At 36.4% G+C, this 26,051-nt stretch overlaps 1 protein-coding gene across 1 annotated transcript in view; it reads left to right on the plus strand.

Annotated features, from left to right (window-relative positions):
- Window positions 1–26,051, plus strand: part of LOC149777622 (beta-1,3-glucan-binding protein-like) — a 38,489-nt gene that overhangs the window by 7,887 nt on the left and 4,551 nt on the right. Inside the window, exons 4-12 of the mRNA XM_089942276.1 lie at window positions 616–741; window positions 2,799–2,966; window positions 3,331–3,479; window positions 7,488–7,562; window positions 8,093–8,153; window positions 9,227–9,409; window positions 14,246–14,323; window positions 16,918–17,035; window positions 17,603–17,674. Coding sequence (XP_089798402.1) covers window positions 616–741; window positions 2,799–2,966; window positions 3,331–3,479; window positions 7,488–7,562; window positions 8,093–8,153; window positions 9,227–9,409; window positions 14,246–14,323; window positions 16,918–17,035; window positions 17,603–17,674 — 1,030 coding nt within the window. The remainder of the gene's footprint in view (window positions 1–615; window positions 742–2,798; window positions 2,967–3,330; window positions 3,480–7,487; window positions 7,563–8,092; window positions 8,154–9,226; window positions 9,410–14,245; window positions 14,324–16,917; window positions 17,036–17,602; window positions 17,675–26,051) is intronic.

Genomic DNA, 26,051 nt, shown 5'->3' on the forward strand with positions numbered 1-26,051 from the left:
TAGTCACAAAATAGTAGGGGGAAGGGAATAACCTGTGCCAAATTCTAAGGAATTTAGACCTTCAGTAACTTCATGTGGAGACGTTTGTATCACGAAAATTTCCGCATTATCTCAGCTCTAGATTTCTGTACATACATGCACATTTTAATCATACTGGGAAACTCTATATGTTTTCGTTTTGATTATTTTATCTATTTTAGTGTGTTAGTTCAATTTTTGTATTTGAAGAGTTCACGCATCTTGCTTTTACTTTAGGCATGCTCATTTGCCAAAAGTATAATACATTCTCATGAGCATTTCATGATTTTATTTGATTACATACATTTTGTTATTTTAGCATTAGGCATAATGCAAATTTTAAGAGACTTTGAATGTTGATTCTGATTTTGAATGGATTTCAGATGAATGAGATTGCAATTTGTCTTATTATCAGCATATATCAAAGCAGAGACCGATTTTATAGGGATGCTTTTACAAATCATCATTGGGATTTGTTTAAATGTCTGCAAATCAAATGCACTTGAATACTATTTATTTGACTTTCCTGATATCAATCTAAAGAACTACTTCTTCCTGTAAACATAAAGCTATTTGCGTTCTATCCCAATTCTTCAGGAAACGAATGGGTCCATGAGAACAGCGGCGTAACGGTTCACCCGGGAGACACTGTAAGTTATTGGTACTTGATGGTAAAGGACGGTCAGGGTCTACAGCAAATAGATCAAACATGGACAGCCCAGGGTAAGACCGATAAAGCTTCAACATTAGCGTTTCATTGACAGGGAGCGAGCCCTTTCTCTTCAATATAAGTGAAGTAGATATTTTAATCTGTGATTTGCGCATACGAACCATTACCCTGTTGTTTTTGGTGAAAGTAGTTGGTTTACTTTAAAATGTGGATAAATTCCGACAAAAAACATGACAATGAAACTAGCTCTTTTGATGTGGTACAAGTACTTGCACGTTGACAAATATAGGATAAGCAAATAAATCAAGCATACTCAATGAAGCATACGTTTATCATGATCTCATCTCCAGAACGAAAATTTTCTCCTTTCGAGTAATTGTAATCGACCTATATATTATTTATTACGAATTTAGTGTATAACGTGACACAAATAGACCATATGATCAGATTCTACGAGGCATATGGAAGGAAACAAAATCTATTGCAATAGCACAAAGTTAATCACTAATAATTTCATCCATTAAAATAATTCAATAGATTCTATACGTTTAACATGAAATGGTAGCAGTTATCGAAAACAAAAGCTTACATTTCTGCTTTTGTGGTTGGACCTTATTATTGAAGGTACACGAGATTCAATATAATCTTTACATGGGTGATTGGACCTTATTGCTGAATGTACACGAAATTCAATATAATCTTTACATGGGTGATTGGACCTTATTACTGAATGTACACGAAATTCAATATAATCTTTACATGGGTAATTGGACCTTGTTATTAAATGTACACGAAATTCAATATAATCTTTACATGGGTGATTGGACCTTATTGCTGAATGTACACGAAATTCAATATAATCTTTACATGGGTGATTGGACCTTATTACTGAATGTACACAAAATTCAATATAATCTTTACACGGGTGATTGGACCTTATTACTGAATGTACACAACATTCAATGTAATCTTTACATGGGTGATTGGACCTTATTACTGCATGTACACAAAATTCAATGTAATCTTTACATGGGTGATTGGACCTTATTACTGAATGTACACGAAATTCAATATAATCTTTACACGGGTGATTTGACCTTATTACTGAATGTACACAAAATTCAATATAATCTTTACATGGGTAATTGGACCTTGTTATTAAATGTACACAAAATTCAATGTAATCTTTACACGGGTGATTGGACCTTGTTATTAAATGTACACGAAACTCAATGTAATCTTTACATGGGTGATTGGACCTTGTTATTAAATGTACACAAAATTCAATACAATCTTTACATGGGTGATTGGACCTTATTACTGAATGTACACAAAATTCAATATAATCTTTACACGGGTGATTGGACCTTGTTATTAAATGTACACGAAATTCAATGTAATCTTTACATGGGTGATTGGACCTTGTTATTAAATGTACACGAAATTCAATATAATCTTTACATGGGTGATTGGACCGTATTTCTGAATGTACACAAAATTCAATATAATCTTTACACGGGTGATTGGACCTTGTTATTAAATGTACACAAAATTCAATATAATCTTTACATGGGTGATTGGACCTTATTACTGCATGTACACGAAATTCAATATAATCTTTACATGGGTGATTGGACCTTATTATTGAATTTACACGAAATTCAATATAATCTTTACATGGGTGATTGGACGTTATTACTGAATGTACACGAAATTCAATATAATCTTTACACGGGTGATTGGACCTTGTTACTGAATGTACACGAAATTCAATATAATCTTTACACGGGTGATTGGACCTTATTACTGAATGTACACGAAATTCAATATAATCTTTACATGGATTGTTTCAGTGATTAGTTTTAGTATATAATATAGAATATATATTGAGACCTTAATATATTTGGTCATGATAATGTGCTTTCGTGAGAGTGTCTAGATAAGGATTTGGATCAATAGTGTCAAATTATGTTAGACTGATAATTCTTCGTACCAGACCGAATGGTCCTCACGAACTTTCAATTTCCGTAGATTGTTTTATCTCTACTCTCAATTTTGACCTTTACATACACATATTTCATGGTTATAAAAATTATCATCCAAATTACAGAAGAACACACAACAAGAAAAACAACGACAATGGCGACGACTACACATGCTCGTATTGTCGATCATACCAAAGCTACAACACAAACACCTGTAGTCGCCAATCAGACCAGTGATCAAGCATCGTCTTCCAATACCAACACCAACACCAACACCGCCTCCACAAGTTCAGGTAAAAATGTTGAATCATTTTCTATTTTAAATGTTTGCAGTAAATATTATTTATTTCTATGTAAATGCACATAATTTGTCTTTAATGACGTCTACATGAGTATGCTATGCTTTCTCTCTCTCTCTCTCTCTCTCTTTATATATATATATATATATATATATATATATATATATATATATATATATATATATATATATAATTAATCATACAGTATTTGAGACGCTAATATTAAAACTCTATTTTAAAGTATCTGTTAATGGTCCCAGTTTAGTTACAAGTACTTGTACGTTCCAAACCCTCTTTAACTCCAAACACATTCATCTAAGGGGATTGTCTGTGATCTCTCTTATTTGCCAAACTGCAGCGCAGTGCACAGGGACGTCAACTATGCAATGTTCGGGAGGAAACCAGCATCCCACTTGCACGAGCTACCCTTGTCTAATATTCTCTGACGACTTTGACACTCTTAACCATGAGGTCTGGGAACACGAAATTACTGCCGGTGGAGGCGGGGTAAGTCCAAAGCTAGTCATTGTTTTTCATTTATTAGAATGATTGAAACTGTAGGAGAGAGAGAGAGAGAGAGATGACTACAAGTGACTATTCCTAGTGATTTATATTTTCTGGCACGTGTCAGTGCTTTAGCTATTTAGTTTCAGTTGTGTATACTACATATTCTAATGAACTTTTTATACATCGTTTATTAATATTGATTTTTTGTTATATGAAAGTAAGAGCAGATGGTTGTCTGCAATTAAAAAACCCCAGTATAACGGCTGAATTCACTCGACAACATGAATCAGGTTTAAATTAACATTGCAATCAGAGTCGATGTTAAATTTACACGGCAATCAGAGTCTGTGCTAAATTCACATGGCAATCAGAGTGAGTGCTAAATTCACATGGCAATCAGAGTCAGTGCTACATTCACATGACAATCAGAGTCAGTGCTAAATTCACATGGCAATCAGAGTCAGTGCTAAATTCACAAGGCAATCAGAGTCAGTGCTAAATTCACACGGCAATCAGTCAGTGCTAAATTTACACGGCAACAGAGTCAGTGCTAAATTCAAAAGGCAATCAGGGTCAGTGTTAAATTCACAAGGCAATCAGAGTCGGTGCTAAATTCACACGGCAATCAGAGCCAATGTTAAATTCACACGGCAATCACAGTCAGTGCTAAATTCAAAAGGCAATCAGGGTCAGTGTTTAATTCACAAAGGCAATCAGAGTCTGTGCTAAATTCACAAGGCAATCAGAGTCAATGTTAAATTCATATGGCAATCAGAGTCGGTGCTAAATTCACATGGCAATCAGATTTAGTGCTAAATTCAAAAGGCAATCAGGGTCAGTGTTAAATTCACAAGGCAATCAGAGTCAGTGCTAAATTCACAAGGCAATCAGAGTCAGTGCTAAATTCACATGGCAATCAGAGTCAGTGCCAAATTCACATGGCAATCAGATTTAGTGCTAAATTCAAAAGGCAATCAGGGTCAGTGTTAAATTCACAAGGCAATCAGAGTCAGTGCTAAATTCACATGGTAATCAGATTTAGTGCTAAATTCAAAAGGCAATCAGGGTCAGTGTTAAATTCACAAGGCAATCAGAGTCAGTGCTAAATTCACTTGGTAATGAGAATCAGCGACGAATTTACATGGCAATCCAAATCAGCAAAACTCACATTGAGATCCAAATCAATGTAATGTTCATACCGCAATCAGATTACGCAATCAGATTCAGTGATACATTTACGTGATAATGATAATCTGGGCATAATTCACGTGGCAATCTGAATGAGTGTTGGCTTTACTTTGGATAACTAGTAAAACCGTTTTATTTAATTGTGGATTCAAACATTTTATTGTTTCTTGCACAAAATGAAAATGGGGTCTGATTATATGTTATCATAATATTTAATTCCCCTCCGTTACAAAAGTATAGAAGGCACAAATACGTATTTCTTACAAATGGACTAATAATACTGATACTTAATGCAACTTGTTCAGTTATGTAAAGGAAAGTATTTTAACAAGCGATGTGACGGAAACCGACATACAGACATACAGACTGATGAGAGAGAGAGAAAGTGAGAGACATTTCTATTATGCGTTAATAATAGATTGAATTATTTTGGAACGTGATATAGAAATCGAGATACTTTTATATTACAAATGATATCACACCTGAGAAATTGTATATAGCGAATATAATGCGAAAAGTAAACTATATTTGGAAAGTAATATTGATTCTCACCGTTTCCAAATATTCATGAAAGTTTCTTTACTAATCGATTTAACTGCTTTAATAAATCGTTTTAATGAGGAAGAAAGACATTTGTGAATTTATATTTAGTTTGAAACATTTTCTCAATACCTTAAAATTTCATCCATGTGTGAAAAAATGGCTGTTGTTTGTTGTTTAAATACGACGCTACGTGAAGTTATATTTGTTGTTTTAATCGTTTTCTTGGAAGTACATTGATGCTCTTCATCATGGAAATAAACTGATACTCTTCATCGTGGAAGTACATTAATACTTTTCATCATGGAAGTACATTGATGATCCTCATCTTGGAGGTATATTAAAAGCCTTCATCGTGGAAGTACATTAATACTCTTCATCATGGAAGTACATTGATGATCCTCATCTTGGAGGTATGTTAAAAGCCTTCATCGTGGAAGTACATTAATACTCTTCATCATGGAAGTACATTGATGATCCTCATCTTGGAGGTATATTAAAAGCCTTCATCGTGGAAGTACATTGATACTCTTCATCATGGAAGTACATTAATACTCTTCATCTTGGAAGTACATTGATGATCCTCATCTTGGAGGTATATTAAAAGCCTTCATCGTGGAAGTACATTGATACTCTTCATCATGGAAGTACATTAATACTCTTCATCATGGAAGTACATTGATGATTCTCATCTTGGAGGTATATTAAAAGCCTTCATCGTGGAAGTACATTGATACTCTTCATCATGGAAGTACATTAATACTCTTCATCATGGAAGTACATTGATGATCCTCATCTTGGAGGTATGTTAAAAGCCTTCATCGTGGAAGCACATTAATACTCTTCATCATGGAAGTACATTGATGATCCTCATCTTGGAGGTATATTAAAAGCCTTCATCGTGGAAGTACATTGATACTCTTCATCATGGAAGTACATTGATGATTCTCATCTTGGAGGTATATTAAAAGCCTTCATCGTGGAAGTACATTAATACTCTTCATCATGGAAGTACATTAATACTCTTCATCATGGAAGTACATTGATGATCCTCATCTTGGAGGTATATTAAAAGCCTTCATCGTGGAAGTACATTGATACTCTTCATCATGGAAGTACATTGATGATCCTCATCTTGGAGGTATATTAAAAGCCTTCATCGTGGAAGTACATTAATACTCTTCATCATGGAAGTACATTAATACTCTTCATCATGGAAGTACATTGATGATCCTCATCTTGGAGGTATATTAAAAGCCTTCATCGTGGAAGTACATTGATACTCTTCATCATGGAAGTACATTAATACTCTTCATCTTGGAGGTATATTAAAAGCCTTCATCGTGAAAGTACATTGATACTCTTCATCATGGAAGTACATTAATACTCTTCATCTTGGAAGTACATTGATGATCCTCATCTTGGAGGTATATTAAAAGCCTTCATCGTGGAAGTACATTTATACTCTTCATCATGGAAGTACATTAATACTCTTCATCATGGAAGTACATTGATGATTCTCATCTTGGAGGCATATTAAAAGCCTTCATCGTGGAAGTACATTGATACTCTTCATCATGGAAGTACATTAATACTCTTCATCATGGAAGTACATTGATGATTCTCATCTTGGAGGTATATTAAAAGCCTTCATCGTGGAAGTACATTAATACTCTTCATCATGGAAGTACATTGATGATCCTCATCTTGGAGGTATGTTAAAAGCCTTCATCGTGGAAGCACATTAATACTCTTCATCATGGAAGTACATTGATGATCCTCATCTTGGAGGTATATTAAAAGCCTTCATCGTGAAAGTACATTGATACTCTTCATCATGGAAGTACATTAATACTCTTCATCTTAGAAGTACATTGATGATCCTCATCTTGGAGGTGTATTAAAAGCCTTCATCGTGGAAGTACATTAACACTCTTCATCTTGGAAATAAACTGATACTCTTAATCTTGGAAGAACATTGATACTCTTCATCATGGAAATAAACTGATACTCTTCATCTTGGAAGAACTTTGATACTCTTCATGTTGGAGGTGTATTGAAACTCTTCATCTTATGTTGATACTCTTAAAGCTTAAAAGTTTTAAGAAAAATATCGTCAATTTTTTGTGTGTGTTAACTTTAAGTTTATTCATTTCAACATTAATCATGCGATATATTTTACAACTTTTACATATCTTAATGTATATACTTCCATATACTGTGAGTAATAATAGTAGTGTCCCTTGATAGAATCAGCCTTGTTCTTTTCTACTTTTGCAGAACTGGGAGTTCCAATACTACACAAACAACAGAAGTAACAGTTATGTTCGAGATGGAGTTTTGTACATTAAACCGGTACATAAATGATACATGCTAATTACTGCTGTACTTAACACACACACACACACACACACACACACGCACACATGCACGTACACTAACACACACGCACGCACACACACACACACACACACACACACACACACACACATATATATATATATATATATATATATATATATATATATATATATATATATATATATATATATATATATATATATATATATATATATATATATATAATTTAGGATAATTTAATATTGGTTTATTAAATGGTATAGTATGAAACAGTTTAAGAAAATATATAAATAATTTACAAAATAGCACTGATACTTTATATATTTGGATAATAACATTACATAGATTTCAGCATTAAGTTCATAGTTTACAAAAGAGTAAGTTTTAAATTTCGAATTTGCTTGAATACTATTGACACTAAATTAATAAAGGTAGTTTTCAATGCATGTAAGAAATGTAATAAATATCAAGGAGAATTATTGTTGTTACACCTGATGGCGAAAAATAACTGTATTCTGTTTCAGACTCTGACCTCTGCGCACTTCGGAGAAGAGTTCCTTACACATGGGTCTTTGGAATTATGGGGTAAATATCTTTTTCTTATAATCTTATAATACCTGCAAACATGATACAAATTTCTGATTGGGCTTACAAAATCAAACAATTATTTGTTATAAAGGCATGTTTTATGTCTGTTGTGGGAATAAAAATACAAGTAGCACAAACTAGAGTGAATTAATAAAAATAATGTATATTGTATATTTTGAATAAAATACAGTCTCGTCCGTATTCTCAGACACAGTATGGAAATACTTTATAGACTGATGAGTCAAAGCAGTACTCATCTGATGGTCATGAGTCAAATTAATGAGTTAAATCAATACCCATCTGATGGTCATGAGTCAGATTAATGAGTTAAAGCAATACCCATCGGATGGTCATGAGTCAAATTAATGAGTTAAAGCAATACCCATCGGATGGTCATGAGTCAAATTAATGAGTTAAAGCAATACCAATTGGATGGTCATGAGTCAAATTAATGAGTTAAAGCAATACCCATCGGACGGTCGTGAGTCAGATTAATGAGTTAAAGCAATACCAATCGGATGGTCATGAGTCAAATTAATGAGTCAAAACAGTTCCCATCTGATGGTCATGAGTCAAATTTCGATATTTTCGTTCATCTGAATGAGACTGAAGTATTCCCAAATTTACAAATTATATTTTCTAGGTATATGATGTCAGTCAGAATATTTAATCAATTCTTGTTGTAGCAAGGGCTCGATTTGCGCTAGACAAGGTCTTTCTTTTAATTCTTCTAATTCTAAATACTTTGAAAAATAATTTCAAAGGTCTTTTAGGGTCGTATTTTTCAACAACACTCGAAATAGTTTTACTGTAAATAAAGGTCTTGCATTATTATAGATATCTTTCATTTTTCTTTCAGGAAAAAAAAACATCTAACATAAAGAAGATATAATTTTAATGAAGGAAAGCAAATATTGCAACATGTGGATGGAATTGCAATTATAAAAAAGTAATGATCCATTTCCGATGTACTGTAACAATATATACTTGATATCAAATCCCTATTAAGATATACAGCGATTTGATAATTTTCGTCCAAAATAAGTAGAATTGATTTTCATCACTTGTAGGATCCCAGCCTGGTGATGTCTGCACAGGAAACGCGTTTTACGGTTGCAGAAGAGATGGGAACCCGACCAACATCATCAACCCCATCCAATCGGCCAGGCTTCGCAGTACACGTGGCTTCCGCTTCAAATACGGCAAGGTCGAGGTCGATGCTAAGCTGTCCACCGGTGATTGGCTCTGGCCAGGTGACATTATTTAATGACACTTTCTTACATTTAACTCTATCTCAGGCTAATATTTCTTGTGTAATGGGTATCTATGTCCTATCCCATGCATTTGATTAATGTATTACCTAACAAAAATTGGATAATACGTGTTATTAATGGAAACCACTCATCATTTCAATTCTTAAAGGGTGTTGTTCTACGAAAATCTGTCAAAAATATTTTGTATGACTATTGACTCTACTCAGAAACTGTCAAAAAATCAAGTACTCAAAAGCAGGCTCAGTGACTTTGAATTCACTGCAGTATACACTCGACAATTTGTATTTATTTTCATTGAGAACAATCTTTATCAGGGCACCCAAATTATTAAAAGATTGTCTTATAAGAAGTACACTAATTGCATTCATATTAATTACTTTCCAATTATTTGTCTGAAAGTATTCTTAAACAAATGTTACAAAATATATATCCTACCAATCATAGATTGTGAATGCACCGTTTGGGGCAATCGAAGTATTGCTCAAGCTGACTTAGTTGCAAGAACGAGTTTAACGAATAACGTATATTCATTTCAGCTATCTTCGGAATTGTTTTAGAGGTAAATTGATTACCATTTTGAACGTGTCGCATTTCGAAAAGGCTGAATGATGCACAAGGTGACCAATGGTCATGCGTCTTAATATTACACCTCACCCAACCCCTAATACATGATCGTGATGTTCGATCCATTTCAAACCATCCTATATTTATTCCAGGATCTAACTCACACTATTTCGATAAAGCTCTTGCTGAATATGGTCCAAATCTGCGTAACACTATTCCTTTAGAACTCGCAAGTTCAACTTCATGTTGCAAATTCGAACACTTATATCTTTATAACCTTCTGGTTCACACGTAATGTTGTCCGAACGTATATTCCACATTTTATTATGCACATTTATTTTACACTTCTATCACGACTTCACATTAATGATATCATCAATGTTTCAATTAGTCCTGTGTTGTTATTTTCAAGAACTCACACACGAGTTTTTTTAAGGACTGACGAAAGTTTTCAAAGAATAGTTTTGACTTGTGCAGGGTTAGCTTCCTTCATGTATTACTTTGTTAACTACTGGTAATGTAATTCTTTGATATTTTATCATATTTTATTTAGTTATTCATTACTTTTGCATAATAAATAAACTAAATTTTTATTTCAAATAAAGTCATGTATTTTATTCAGTTATAATCTTGTATATTCCCTAGGAAACACTTATAGGGCTTTTGCTTAAATTCAAGTTTTCAGTAATACAAGGTCATTTAAAGGGTAAAAAACAATTAGTTTGAAATTCAAAGAGACAACACTATTCAAAAAGTATGAAAAGTTCCAATTTTTCCCGGAAGTAGTATTTGTTCTGATAATAATTGATCACTCAACTAACAAGCTTTAATTGACAAACATTTTAGCACAAACTTTGCATTATGAATAATTAAAATATAATTTATTTTATAGCTTAAAAGGAATTTATACAATCTAAGAATTGCACACAAATAAGATAAATAGAATGAATTTTATGAAATAAAGTTTGTCGAAATAAGAAGTGTGTGTTCCACAATTTTGCATTAATTTAATTGTCATTGTCTTATCCTTTTAATTATGGGTATTTGCATAATTTACAGAAAGATGAGCTACGAAATCATTCGTTTAGAAACGATTTGCCTGTTAAAGGCCACTTTAAAATCTTGATATATATTTAAAACATAAAATTGATGATATAGGGCTGAATTTTTGTACTTTTGTTATTAGCTCGTATTCTTTTGACCGAATAGATATATGGGTGCAATGAAAATTTGAAAAGGTCGAGGTTTTTGTTAAAACCTTTTTGTTTCTTTGAACCTTTCAGTAAATTTTTTGTTGATTGAGATATAGAAACGTTAAGGAACAATGATATGCAACTGCATGTGCAGTACTCCAAACACTTGCGGATACAAGCATGTGACGGAGCATAGGTAAATGAGAGTGACATAAAAATACTGTGCAAAAAGCGTACTGTAAAATGCTGGCTATCTTACAGTACTCTCTGACGGACATTAAAGTCGCTTTGAATAAGGTTTACGGATGTCTTTGTCATATCCTCCAATTTTAAAGTGGTTTCAACGTTAAAAGATTGTCGGGAATTGGTGGAGGTTGGTACAAGTTTTAGTGGGAAGAGTGTACTGTGATGGGAAAGGTCGATGACGATGCTCGATATATTGTGGAAAATAGTTATATTATCACTGATTGGATAACTGTTTTTAACATTATGAAAAAATCATCTGAACTCGGAAATGATTGTGCAAAATGGGTTCCGCATTTTGCTGACGGCTGATAAAAAATAGACTCCTGTTCAAATCTCCAAACAACTGCTAGTCGGACATGTAAAGAGTAACAAGAGATGTTTGAATTAGAATGCTACGTGCGATGAAGCAAGCAGTTCTTTTTAAGAAATTAATTAATAATTTTTGGCCTGGACAAAATAAACAGAGATTACAAATCATTCGACATTGTCGAACTGTCGAGAATTTTGTACTCATTAATTTTTTATGCAAAATACTCGGTTGTCCAGTGACGTGTGCCTGACACTGCCAGTGTTACTGAACATTTTCAAGTCAACAAAGTGGTGGCAATGCTGTACGCATTGAACTCCGAGGCATCCAGTTACTCATTGACAACAAACCGTGAATCAATCAGCCTTCGTGACAGGCTTCTGTAAGAGCACAACATTCAATCTTTGCTACATCCTCCATACATACCTGATTTGGGGGCCCCGAGTGGTCGAGTGGTCTAAAGCGCTCTTCGTTACGGATCACTGTCATCTCACCCCAGTCTGCGTGGGTTCGAGTCTCGGACTCGGCTAATGTGGGTATGTGAGAAAGCTTGCCAGTAGCTTCATGTGGGTCGGTGGTTCTTTCCGGGATTTTCCCGGGTTCTTCCTCCACTATTAATACTGGCCGCCATGTATAGCCTATCTTGTGCTGAAAAATGGCGTTAAACCCAACAAGAACAACAACATACCTGATTAAGCTCCTATTGCTTTTTGGCTCAATCCAGACATAAAAAGTTCGCTGCTGGGCAGACGACTTGAAAAATCGCTATCTGGTTGTGCAGCTTTTCAAGGTAGGTACAATACTCTAAAAAGGTGAATGACGTTTAATAATTGGATAATTAGACCGAGAAAGTGTGTAAAGGTACATAGGGTTGAACTTTCAGGAGATGCACTGATGTACTGTTTACTAATAAAGGACTTTGTTGTTGTACAGTGCGCTAATATTCTGAACTTGTTTATAAAATTAAAACTCGTACGAGGGTTTAGGTCACAGTAGTATTAAAATGCTATAACTGTGACATCGTACAAGTTATACATGACATTTATACAAGTAAGACTCGTACAGGCGTTATCTATGATATTTGTACAAGTAAGACTAGTACAGGAGTTATCGATGACATTTGTACAAGACTCTTACAGGAGTTATATATGACATTTATACAAGTGCAGATCTTGCAGGAGTTATCTATGACATTTGTTCACTGATAATTGCTATTAAACCTTCATTTTAATACTAAGTTAAAATATACAATTCGCACAATGTTAGGACACACTGCCTTATGAAAACTAAATATTTTGTAGACAACATGTTAAGCAATCAAATATAGTAGGGATATAGTAGGGTGGTCTAACATCTTCAACACTGTGGGCCACATGGACCGAAAATGTCAAGTTTGTGGGCCATGCATTATATATGTTATAGAAATTATACTATATCTATAGAACTGTGGGCCATGCATTATATATGTTATAGAAATTATACTATATCTATAGAACTGTGGGCCATGCATTATATATGTTATAGAAATTATACTATATCTATAGAACTGCATTTTTATATGAGCGTGAATTGCAAACAAATTGATCCGTGGGCCAAATATGACCAGCGGGCTTGCAGTTGAACCTGTCTGATATAGAGATTTAGCAGTTAAAATAGTACATGATCACAGTTTATCATATGAAAATTTCGCAAAGCATATCTTTGCAAATATTTATCAGTCAATTATGTACTTCCTCTTTACATCTGAGCACGTTACAGATAGAAACGATGAAGTCGAGGTGCATGTGTAGTCCATTTCTGATAAATATCACACACGTTAATTGCAACCACTCACCACTTGTTTAGAATGTCAGGGAATCAAATTTTAATATATTTACTCAATTACCTAACTAGTTTATGGGTCTGTAATATATTTTCTTTTGGCTTTAAAGGCATTTTAAACGTATTATTAACTACATCAAGCAGAGGAAAATGGGAGAAAAGTGCCTTGCATTATGGAAAAGAGACAGCAGATCCGGTCTCCGGTCTCGCCTATGCCGATATCGAATTCGCGACCCTGGCTATAGGTGCTGACTCTCTGTTAAGAGGAATGTATACGTATATAGTGAACAAAATGAGACTATGCTTATCTCTCTCAACAATATCAAAGACCAATTAACCGCCTATTAATGAGCAAAAGTTATGTTCTAATTATAATCTTTCAGGAAATATTTGCATCTGTCACGTATTCTGTTTAAAATATTTAGTATCATCGCTAGATGCTTTATAATTGGGTCAAGCTGGTCGCTGTGATCTGTATATATACAAGCCTCTTTTTTCCAATTGCCTGGGCACAACATGGACTCTCATGTTTACAGTGTCCATACCATGCAACCAATTAATAATTCATTTCCCTTTCAAACGTTTCCATCTTGTACACATTACTAAGTTTTGGCTTTAACTCAAAACAGAAGCCGAACAAGATTCACACCTTGCTTAACGTATATGAATGTATGTACTTTGCAGCTATCTGGATGCTCCCCTACAGAAACGCATACGGTCAATGGCCAGCCTCGGGAGAAATAGACATTGTCGAAAGCAGAGGTAAGTACGATCCGACTCTCACGGCTTTTAAATGCAATGACGTTAAATCGTGATCGAGAACGTACAACTTTTTTGATTTACTTGTATCAAAATACAGGATAACAAAAACCAAGACAACCGAGACGAATTCATGGCATCAAACAATATAACAATTTCTTATATTTTAATTAAGGGATACTCATTTAAAAGTTCATGATTTAGTTTCTTAAACAAAAGCATGCTCCTACTCAATACTGGCTGTCTATTTAATCTAGGTTGGCTCTAACATCTTGAACACTCATCTCCACATAACAAATTTCACATCTAAATTCGTTAAGCTACAACCATTCAAGCAGCGTGTACTCGATTTTCAACATATAATTGAAAACAAATTAAAAATAGGTAATCTGACAAGATTAGTAAAGACATGGACCGTTGGAAAGACGGAGTAAAGTATGATTAAATAAACATTGAACTTGCAATGTCACCTTAGTATCCTTTGAATCCTGTAGAAAGCATTCCTCATCTTTTGAGAGTGTCACACACGAATAAAATATGCCATAGCTCAGTATAAAGGTCGGTGTCTCGGCATGATGAAATACTTTATCTGAACCACACCAGTCTCCATTCTCTTAAATTGTAATAGCACGAAAAACTTATACTGAGAGGTCCATGCGAACCTGAAATAACTTACCTGGCTTTTCATCTATTTAAACGCAAAGTGCGAGAGCACTTTGCAAAACTAAATTAATAAATAAACATAGACTAGATGTCTAGTTTCAGTCTATCTTTCATCGACTTCTGTTGATTGGTGTCGTAGACATTGTTGTGCTGTTAAATGCCTTCAAATCAAGATGGATTTTCAATGCAAAATTTGAACGATTTTTGAGAACCATGTTTGACAGCACATCCGAATCAAAAAAAGCAAACTTAAAAGGCCTATCTACGAAGGTGCTGTAAAGTTATTGCCCTTTGTCTATTTAAAACAGACATGATAAGATGATTTTCGTCTATTATTAGGGCCGGATTATCGAGGTAGCAGGCTAATATTAAATGTAATGTGATTGGAGAACGTATTCGGAGGAGAACATTTGAAGAATTAGGTTGATCAGTTTTGAGCAGCTATATAAAAATTGCAATATTCACAATAACAACAACGTTTGATGTCAGATTGGTACCATTTGCACAAGCTTAAAAAGTCTTCACTTTCGATTGGCTTAAGTTAAATTTGGTAACATTTTACTGAGCTCCTTTGAGAAGATTTTTTTTAAAATTAAAACTTCTAAGTAATAGCAACTTAGTTTAAAGACGGACTGGCATCGTCTGCACAAACATACTGCGGCATCATATCACAATCCCTCAGCAAAATTTGGTTAAATATTGTGTTTTTGTTTTCTAGATTCAGTGATAACGACTCCCATAATTGAAGGCGGTCAGTATTTTTCATACTGTAATAAGTTTGGAGTGTGCACATTTGGTAACAGCGCTCCGTTTCAAGAAATACTAGGATTTTTGTGATTACTTGTCTGATTATTGGAATTAGGTGCGATGGAAATATTCCTTATCCCGAAATAATTAGCCATTTACTAGGAGCAAACGTCACGGAGTGAAGTGTTAATGAGTTTACATGATGCCATGGTTCACATTTAGTAAATTTTGGTCAAAAACGCACGAGTGTCCCTGTTGTACCATAGTCCCTTTTAAAATCGAGTGATGTACATTGGTGTGTGACTGCAGTGGCTGTATTTACGGTAGGATACAGGTAAATTACGCAATGGAATCAATAAAAAGGGACTCGGCAGATACCGTTTATGTAGCTATGATGGCAAAAGTGATGCAGCTTTACTGGCGAAATGTGCCTCGAAATAATGAGTTGGCTGGCCTACGGTGGTGTAGTTAAATAGTTTTCCTGTGTTAGGAGATAGTTGTATAGTTTCTATGTCGTGAACTGCTGACGGTACGGAAAGTTGATGAAGAGAAACAATGCAGATGTGCGGTTGACGTATCTTTGGCAAGTTGTGAGATTTGTGGTCTTGCACTGATTATAGTAAAATTTATGTATATAATGGATATGTCAGGCTTTCTAATTTACAAATGAAGTTTTATAGATTCCTGTGGAAATTTGGGGTAAACTTGTGACTTCTAGCCGGAATCGCGCCAGGGTCTGACACCGCTCGGTCAAGCAAATACCCCTGGCTTGTAACAATACTCCCATTGGTCAAACTCTAAGGAGTGGTTTTGGAGACGTCGTTTCAAATTTTTCTATTGCCAGTAAAGTGGCCTAATTTGATCATAGGTCATCATCATTAGCAGAAATTTGAAACGCCCTCTTTCAAAGATGATTTCTGTCAAGTTATGTCTCAGTATAGTGAACGTTTTTCAAGAGTAGTTTCATTTTTTGAAAACTAATAATATTAGTAATGACAGCCGTATCTTGTGCTTTCATTTTAATAATGCAATGGACAGAACAATTATAGAGTCTTTCAATAACTTCTTTTTGTACTTGTATAAAACATGAAGGAAATGTAACACTTGAATGAGGGTCAATACACTGGACAAGACCTATTATGGATAAGGAGTCTTCATATACACTGAGCTGTAGTTTCCTCTTCCAGGTAACTTAGATTATACGGATGAAAAAGGACAACCACAAGGGGTGAACAACATGGGAAGTACACTTCATTTTGGCCCCAATTACTGGCACAACAGATATGAAACGGCTCATGGTGAAAAGTATGTACATAGCTTTAATGTATGAACCAAAAAGAAACACAAGAAAAACACCGCCACCCTAAACCTGGAGTGGAATGTAAAGAACAAACAGAGTTAGAAATGAAATGAAATTTTAAAATTTGAGCACTCATCTGCCACGTCATCAGTTAGGTGTGAAAAATAATGTTTATGTTTGTTGTAACGCTAACAATGAGTTTGGTTAGTCCATCAGAACAAGAATTAATTTATTTTTATATCCCCCACCCTACATTTACCTAAAGAGAACCACAGATGCATGTCTTAATTTTATTCCTGTTAGAAAAGACCTTGTCAGTATTGTTAAAAAACGCGACTTTATATGATAGATAAGCGCTTTATAGTTTTACTTAATTATATTGCATTTGCTATAACCTGCTGTAAATATAAACTGACAGTAATTATGGAACTGAATCTAAATGGAGCCATTTGGAATAATGACAGGAAATTAAATATGGAAAGTAATGCAGGAGAAAAGCATATTTCACTAATTATCCAGCAGTTTATTTAAAAGCTGACACTAATAAATTTTTCTCTTTATTTTCCTTTTAGAACTGCTGCAAGTGGAACATATGGTGACAGCTTTCACAAGTATGGTGTAGAATGGGATGAAAATCATATCAGGTAGAGAGAAACTTATTATGTTATACTAATGTCTATGCTTTTATCAAAATACATAAAGGCTGGCTTTCACATCGGTATTCAGCTTTAATAGATAAAGGTATTATTTATGTAAAGACGGTTGTAATTATCATATATACACACTCATAAGTCGAGTCGAATTCCAAACAACAACTATCCTGGTCTATCATAGCACAATTCACCATGAGATCAAAGTCCATGTTGTTAGATTTAATGATTACTCCTAACAAACATCATAGACCCAGATCTGCCATCGTATTACGCGACGGCAGTTCTAGGTCTCTGCAGTTTGTAGTTGGACTGGTCTTATAAGCAAGTATATCGGCTATATTTGATGCAATCAGTATCTGCCATTTAGTAGGCCACCACTGTATGGCAGAATTGAATCCTAAAAATTGTAATGATCATGTGTATCTAAAGTGGCGGTAATTATTAAACTGCAGACCAAGCTAGAGACTGGTATATTGTACATTTTTGTGTGCCTAATATGTGTCAAGTAGTTTTCTTTTTAATAACCATAACATAGAAGATTAATCTGAAAGATTAATCCTAACGACGGCACAAAGGGTAGTAAATCTAACTGTTGGCATACAACTCTTTCCATGGTAAGTTAATCTGATAGGATCTACCTATAGGAGTTACCCCTCTTGTGTATAATGAAGATGGCAATTGATGTTTTTCAATCATACCTGTACGCTCTTGATTCCACCATGAATTAACCACAGCCTGAGTTTACTATTACGATATCAAAACATGAATTACAAGTGATAGGTGTGAGACACAATGAATGACCCTATGCATTCAATGTATATTGACATCATTTATTTGAAACAAATGGGTAAAATTACAATTTAGTCTCTTAAAGCAAGTGCAAAATTAATCTTATAATTTAAATGTGGCTGTGGAACTTGTACAACACATTGATAGTATAAGTGAATGTGATGCCAACATGTTGCCGTACGATGTAATCTTGTCAAAAATATAAATGGAATTGGAATAGAAACATATTTCTAGTATGGTGAAAGAAAATGCTTTTCCGAATGCTTATTAATATAATGTTACTAAATATAATGAGCCCTGGGTGGCCGAGTGTTCTAATGCACTTGATCTTACAGATCACTTACATCTCACCTTTGCCCACATGAGTTAAGAGTATCAGGCTCATATAATATGGGTATGTGAGAAAGCTTGCCAGTACCTTCCCATGTGTAGATGGTGTAATGTTTGGGTTTTGTAATGAGAGATGGAAAGACCTGTTTCTACAAACACATGTTCATTCTATAGCATACAAACTATAACTGACTTGCTTGTCAGACCTACATGTAGCACCCTGTATTTCAGCCTCATCTCAGATCTTTAAGTTGCTGTTTCAGCTGTAGGATATAGGGGGCTCTAGATAGAGGAAGTACCTTTGTTGTCTGGCAGATGCGTTCTCTGAGTGGACCGACGCACTGGCCCTCATCCATCTCGCAAATCGCTCATGTCTGCCTCCAAGAAGGAAGCATTCCCGGCATACCGGGTATACCGATTCAGCTGGCAGGCCAAACGACGTTAAGGGGGTGATGTTAACACTGATTCTCAAGTATGAAATTCTACAGTGAAGACACCGGCTAGGGCAGAACGTCTCTACAGATCAACGGTCAAGTGTTCGGGACCAGGGTGCACCATACGTATTAGTGGACTGCAGATGTGGCCGACCATCATTCGTTCGAAATAGCCTGCAAGGCAGATCTCTTCAGCCATGGTTGGCCATCTGCTTAGGAGAGGAAAACTCCGATATGAAACCTACGGACTGAAGACCTCGCTGTCACCATCCTGGCCTGCTGGGCCATGGCAGATTAACCCCATGTTTAAAGGTCGGGGCCAGTTTGCGCAGACTGCACTCCATCTAAAAGCTCCATTGCGCAGGAATGAAGGAAGTGTCTACTGTTTACGTCTACCCCTACATCTATACGAATCTATCAAGCCTTGCAGCGATGAGAAAAAGGTGAAAACGGCAGGTGAATGATGCCACTGGAAGCCGCAGTCCCATTCCTACATGCAGGCCACTCAGGCCTTTGGCCGTCAGATGTTGACCTGGGGACGACACCATAACCCGGCAGGAGCCTGAGTGACCAAGAAGCCTTTTCTAGGGACAGCACTGCTCGCTCCGCATGGAGAGGGGCCTAGAAAAGGTTGCCCGACGAAATCTCGTCTCCTTACTCCCACCCACCCCCGCTCAGTTGGCCTAGCGCAGCCAACGGACTTCTTCCAACGCGGTCGAAACATAACAGAACAAACAAGGCATGCCTCACCTGCCTCATATCGTGGAAAAAGACCAGAACGATGCTCTGCCTTAATCGCACAAGAATTCTCTCGCTTTGGTGTTGACATTGCTGCACTTAGCGAAGTCCACCTTTCAGAGGAAGGAAGCCTGAGCGAACTCGGCGCTGGATACACCCTGTACTGGTCAGGAAAACCAAAGACTGAAAAATGACTTTCAGGAGTCGGTTTCATGGCCGAGTACTCAATCGCCACCAAGTTAACAAACCTTCCCACTCGTCACACCGACCGCATCATGTCCATGCGTCTCCTGCTAGGGAACCAACAACACACCACACTCTTCAGTGTATATGCTCCAACACTCCAAGCAGATCCTTCTGAAAAAGATTAACTCTACGCTGACCTGCGCAGATTTCTCAAAAGCGTCCCCCAGAGATCGACAAAATAATCATCCTCGCAGACTTAAATGCCAGAGTGGGCCGAGAAACAGAAACCTCGAAAGCCGGTCTTGGGAAACATGGCGTGGGTGGCTACAATGACAATGCTCGCCTGCTTCTTGAATTTTGCGCAGAATTACAGCTCACCATCACAAACATCGTATTGCAGCAGAAGAACAGGATGACATATTTTTATTGATATATCAAATATTAAAACACTGGCACCTAATCGACTAATCATTGTTCACCAGAGGGACTTAAAAGATGTCCTACATACCAGAGTAATGCCCAGTGCAAAGTGCCACACAGATCATCGTCTTGTCCGATGCAAGCTCGACTTCCACTTCAAGCTCAGGCGCAGACAAGAAGAAGGCACCACGAGAAAGAAGCTCCAGGTCAAAAACCTGTTGTCTACAGACGTCGAGACAGATTTTCAGGAGCGCCCGCAGTCTAGACTTGAGGAGCCTAATTTTCCGCCAGATCTACCTCCGGAAGAGATGTGGAATCACATCAAGGCTGCCATTCTGCAAATCTCAGAAGAAATCCTTGGATTCACCACTAAGAAAAACAAAGACTGGTTTGATGAACTAAGAAATCCAAGAACTGTTTGCCAAAAAGAGATCAGTGTACCAAGACCATATCGCCCAACCATCCTGTCCACAGAAGAAAGCAGCCTTCCGCCTTATCTGCAGTTCCTCCAGTGCAGACTCCGAGATACACAAAATGAATGGTAGACATAGCTTGCATAAAGTAACCAGCTGTACGCTGACACTGGTGACTACAATGGGTTCTATGAAGCGTTGAAAGCAGTGCATGGTTCTTCCTTCCAAATACAGAGCTCCCTAAGGAGTGCAGATGGCCACATGCTACTCACTGACATGGAATATATCCTGAACAGCTGGTCAGAGCACTTCCACACCCTCTTCAGCACTAGACGCACAGTCCAGGAGGCAGCTATTGACCGCATCCCACAAGAGCCACCAAAGATGGAACTCGATGAGGCATCCACACTGCAAAAGACTGTAAAAGCCATAGAATGGCTGAAGACTGGAAAGGCTGAGGGAAAAGATGGTATCCTACCATAAATATGGAAGAGAGGAGGCCCTGCATTGCACACCAAACTCAGCGAGTTCTTCGTTGCTGCTGAGAGAGAGGGAAACTTACACAAGACCTCCGAGATGCAGTCATCATCACCTTGTATAAAAACAAGGGGGAAAGTCCTACTGCTCAAACTAATGTGGGATAACTCGGCTCTCCATTGCAGGCAAAATCCTTGCTAGAGTATTGCTGAACAGACTGGTGCCCACCATTGCAGAAGAACATGCTCCAGAGAGTCATTGCGGCTTCAGAACCAATAGGGGCACAACTTACATGGTTTTCGTCCTGAGATCCAAGAGAAATTCCGAGAACAAAACATAGGACTGTACACCAAATGTGTCGTCCTGACAAAGGTATTTGACACAGTGAGCAGAACTAGACTGTGGAAAATCCTTGAAAAGCTTGGCTGTCCTCCAAAGTTCCTTACTATGATCATCCTGTTACTTGAAAATAAGCTTGGTCAGGTCAGAAACAATAATGCCCTATCACATACCTTCCATATCGTAAATGGCGTGAAACATTGTTCTTAATCTTCTTCAGCACGAAGCTTCAAAATGCAACAGAAGACCTTGATGACGAAGTTGGTATCTATATCTGATTTCGTAGTGATGGCAACCTCTTAAACTTAAGGCGACTTCAGGCCCACACCAAGACCTTGGAAAGAAACTGATTAGAGAACTTCTCTTTGCAGACGCCGCCACCCCTGTTACCCACACGGAAGCTTCCTTACAGCGCGTAACATCCTGCTTTGCAGAAGCTTGCTAGCTCTTTGGTATTGAAGTCAGGCTAAAGAAAACTGATGAACTTCACCAGCCTGCTCCCAAGGATGAGTAGCGGCCACCAAGCATCTTTATTGACCAGACGAAGCTGAAAGTAGTCCACCAGTTCACCTACCTGGGCTGCGTGATCTCCTTTGATGCCAAGATAGATAATGAAATAGACAACAGACTGGCCAAGGCAAATAGCGCCTTCGGTATACTCTATAAACGAGGGTGGTAGAACGCCCGTCTCAAGAGAGATACAAAGATCAGTGTCTACAGAGCTGTTATACTGACAACCCTCCTATATGGAACTAAATACTGAGTCACTTACAGCCGCCACCTCCAACTCCTTGAACGCTTCCATCAGCGCTGCCTCCGCACCATCCACTGAAGCGACTTCGTCACCAACACTGAAGTCCTCAAACAAGCAATATTTCTTGATTTTTCGTCCGATTCCGGTTGATGGTAGCCCGAACGTAGGTCAAGTTTGGAGAACATGGTTACACATTTGAGATCTACTATAAGGTCGTCTATTGTTGGTGTGATGAGTCTCTCGCGAAGTATTGCTTCACTGGGCAAACGCATAACAACGCAAATCCTGATTTCGTCAGGGTTTTGAGGTTAGAGAACAACTATAATTGGAGATACCCACGGAGTTGGTCTGTCTGCCTTTTCGATAATGTCTAATTCTTTATGTCTTGCCAACTCTTTTTCAACTTTCTTCCGAATATGAAAACAGAATACGTCGATGGGGTTGAGTTACAGGGATTACAGTATCATCAATGTGAATGTGTATCTGTACGTCTTTTAGTTTTTAAATTCCTTTGAAAATATCTGGGTACTTTTCACACAGTTCTTCTGACTTATTCTTTACTGTAGCACAGATTATTGGAATTATTTGTAACTGTATACTTGTTTCATAACTCAGTAGGTTTCCAAAATTTCCTTTGGTTACATAGAATGGAGCTGTAGTGATCCTATACTTTACTGCAATCATGGCTTGAAATTTGCCAACTATATGTAATTTCGTTTCTGATCCATAGGCAAATACATTTGTGTCTGTTTTCTGCAGTTTAGGCTTAGGTTTCAGCTTTGCAAATGTATGTTCGTCCATGACATCAATGCTTGATCCTGTGTCAATCAGTACCTCTATTTTTGTTACAGATACTTCTACCATTGTGTGAGACTGTTTTGGTTTTAAAGTATTGACTTTGAGTTCGCAGGCCAAAGGTGAATTCTTCATCTGAGCTCTCAGAAGTACTACCTCTCTCTTGCTTGCTTTCTACTGGATTAACTTTGCTTCCTGCCTTGAGTCTTGATCTACAGACTTAAGCAAAATGGTCTTTCTTCTTGCAAAAATTGCATTGTCTCCCTTTTGAAGGACACTGTCTATCTTTGTGTAGATATTCGCTACCACAATTTCTGCATGTTTGGTTTCTGTATTGTTGTTTGTTAGCTTTCTTCATGAAATGCGTCTTGTTTCTGGGACGACTCGGTGTCCTTCCTTTGTTATGGCATTGACATTCTCTCTTTCGGATTTTTCTATTTCTATTGATTATCTGTCAGAGAGTTTCATGGCACAGGCAAGTGTAAGAAGATGTGTTGGGTCCATCTCTTCACGAAGTACGCGATGTCTAAGACAATCATCCTTGAATTATTTGATTTTATTTCTTTGTCAACATCATTAATTCGCACATTGCTGAAAGCTGCCTTAGCTTGTTGTGGAAATCATCAATTGATTGTTCATTTTGTTGTTTTTCTTGCCGAAATTTTTATATTTCAAATTTGTGGTTCTTCTTTAGTGCAAAATAGTCAACTTTTATACAGCAGTTGGATAGTCTTCTCCTGTCTCTTGGAGGGTTTCAAAAATGTTGCTTACTTCCCTTTCTGCATAGTGTAAAGGCAATGCACGTCGACGTTTTGTGTCTCTGATATCCATTCCAATCAGAAGGTTATCAAGTCATTTCACCTACTTCTTCCATTGAACATCAGGTAAGTTTTCATGGACTGAGAATGCTTTGAAAATGGGCAAACTTTCTGCCATTATCAGAGATATAGACTGTCTCTTCATGTGTGCAGCAAGGTAGCAGGTCTGTAATAATTCGCTGAGTAGAATGACACAACTGTCCTTATTCTACCCTTGTTATCCTCAGCTTTTCAGCTATGTCATCATTGCCATTGTAATGGTTGGGTTTTGTAATGAGAGAAGAAAAGACCCGTTTCTACAAGCACTTTTATTACAAAGCATACAAACTATAACTGACTTGCTTGTCAGACCAACATCTAGCACCCTATATGTCAGCCTTATCTCAGATCTCTAAGTTGCAGATTCAGCAATGGGAAAGTTTATATTAGCATACAGCACTGCTTCTAGAACACTACAGATGGTTCTTCCCGGAGTTCTTCACTAGATGTACTAATTGCCATGTATAACTATCATGTGTTGAAAAATAGCATAAACCCACAGAAACAACTAAATATCTCTAAATATGCTACCAAGATATGATGAAACTAGTTAAAGGAATTACCCATACTGTGCCAATATGATAAAGATATGACAAAACTAGTTAAAGGAATTACCCATACTGTGCCAATATGACCAAGATATGACAAAACTAGATAAAGGAATTATCCATACTGTGCCAATATGACCAAAATATAACAAAACTAGTTAAAGGAATTATCCATACTGTGCCAATATGACCGAAATATGACAAGACTAGTTAAAGGAATTACCCATACTGTGCCAATATGATAAAGCTATGACAAAAATTGTTAAAGGAATTATCCATACTGTGCCAGTATGACCAAGATATGAAAGAACTAGTTAAAGGAGTTATCCATACTGTGCCAATATGACCAAGATCTGACAAAACTAATTAAAGGAATTACCTATACTGTGCCAATATGATAAAGATATGACAAAACTAGTTTAAGGAATTACCCATACTGTGCCAATATGATAAAGATATGACAAAACTAGTTAAAGGAATTATCCATGCTGTGCCAATATGATCAAGATATGACAAAACTAGTTAAAGGAATTATCCATACTGTGCCAATATGATAAAGATATGACAAAACTGGTTAAAGGAATTATCCATACTGTGCCAATATGACCGAAGTATGACAAAACTAGTTAAAGGAATTATCCATACTGTGCCAATATGTCAAAACTAGTTAAAGGAATTATCCGTACTGTGCCAATATGACCAAGATATGACAAAACTAGTTAAAGGAATTGCCCATACTGTGCCAATATGATAAAGATATGACAAAACTAGTTAAAGGAATTATCCATACTGTGCCAATATGACCAAGATATAACAAAACTAGTTAAAGGAATTATCCATACTGTGCCAATATGACCAAGATATGACAAAACTAGTTAAAGGAATTATCCATACTGTGCCAATATGATCAAGATATGACAAAACTAATTAAAGGAATTGCCCATACTGTGCCAATATGATAAAGATATGACAAAACTAGTTAAAGGAATTACCCATACCGTGCCAATATGATAAAGATATGACAAAGCTAGTTAAAGGAATTATCCATACTGTGCCAATATGACCAAGATATGACAAAACTAGTTAAAGGAATTACCCATACTGTGCCAATATGATAAAGATATGACAAAACTGGTTAAAGGAATTACCCATACCGTGCCAATATGATAAAGATATGACAAAACTAGTTAAAGGAATTATCCATACTGTGCCAATATGACCAAGGTATGACAAAACTAGTTAAAGGAATTACCCATACCGTGCCAATATGATAAAGATATGACAAAAC

This window comes from Sinohyriopsis cumingii, chromosome 18, assembly GCF_028554795.1.
Source record: "Sinohyriopsis cumingii isolate HCF-2022 chromosome 18, ASM2855479v2, whole genome shotgun sequence".
NCBI classification, from domain to species: domain Eukaryota; kingdom Metazoa; phylum Mollusca; class Bivalvia; order Unionida; family Unionidae; genus Sinohyriopsis; species Sinohyriopsis cumingii.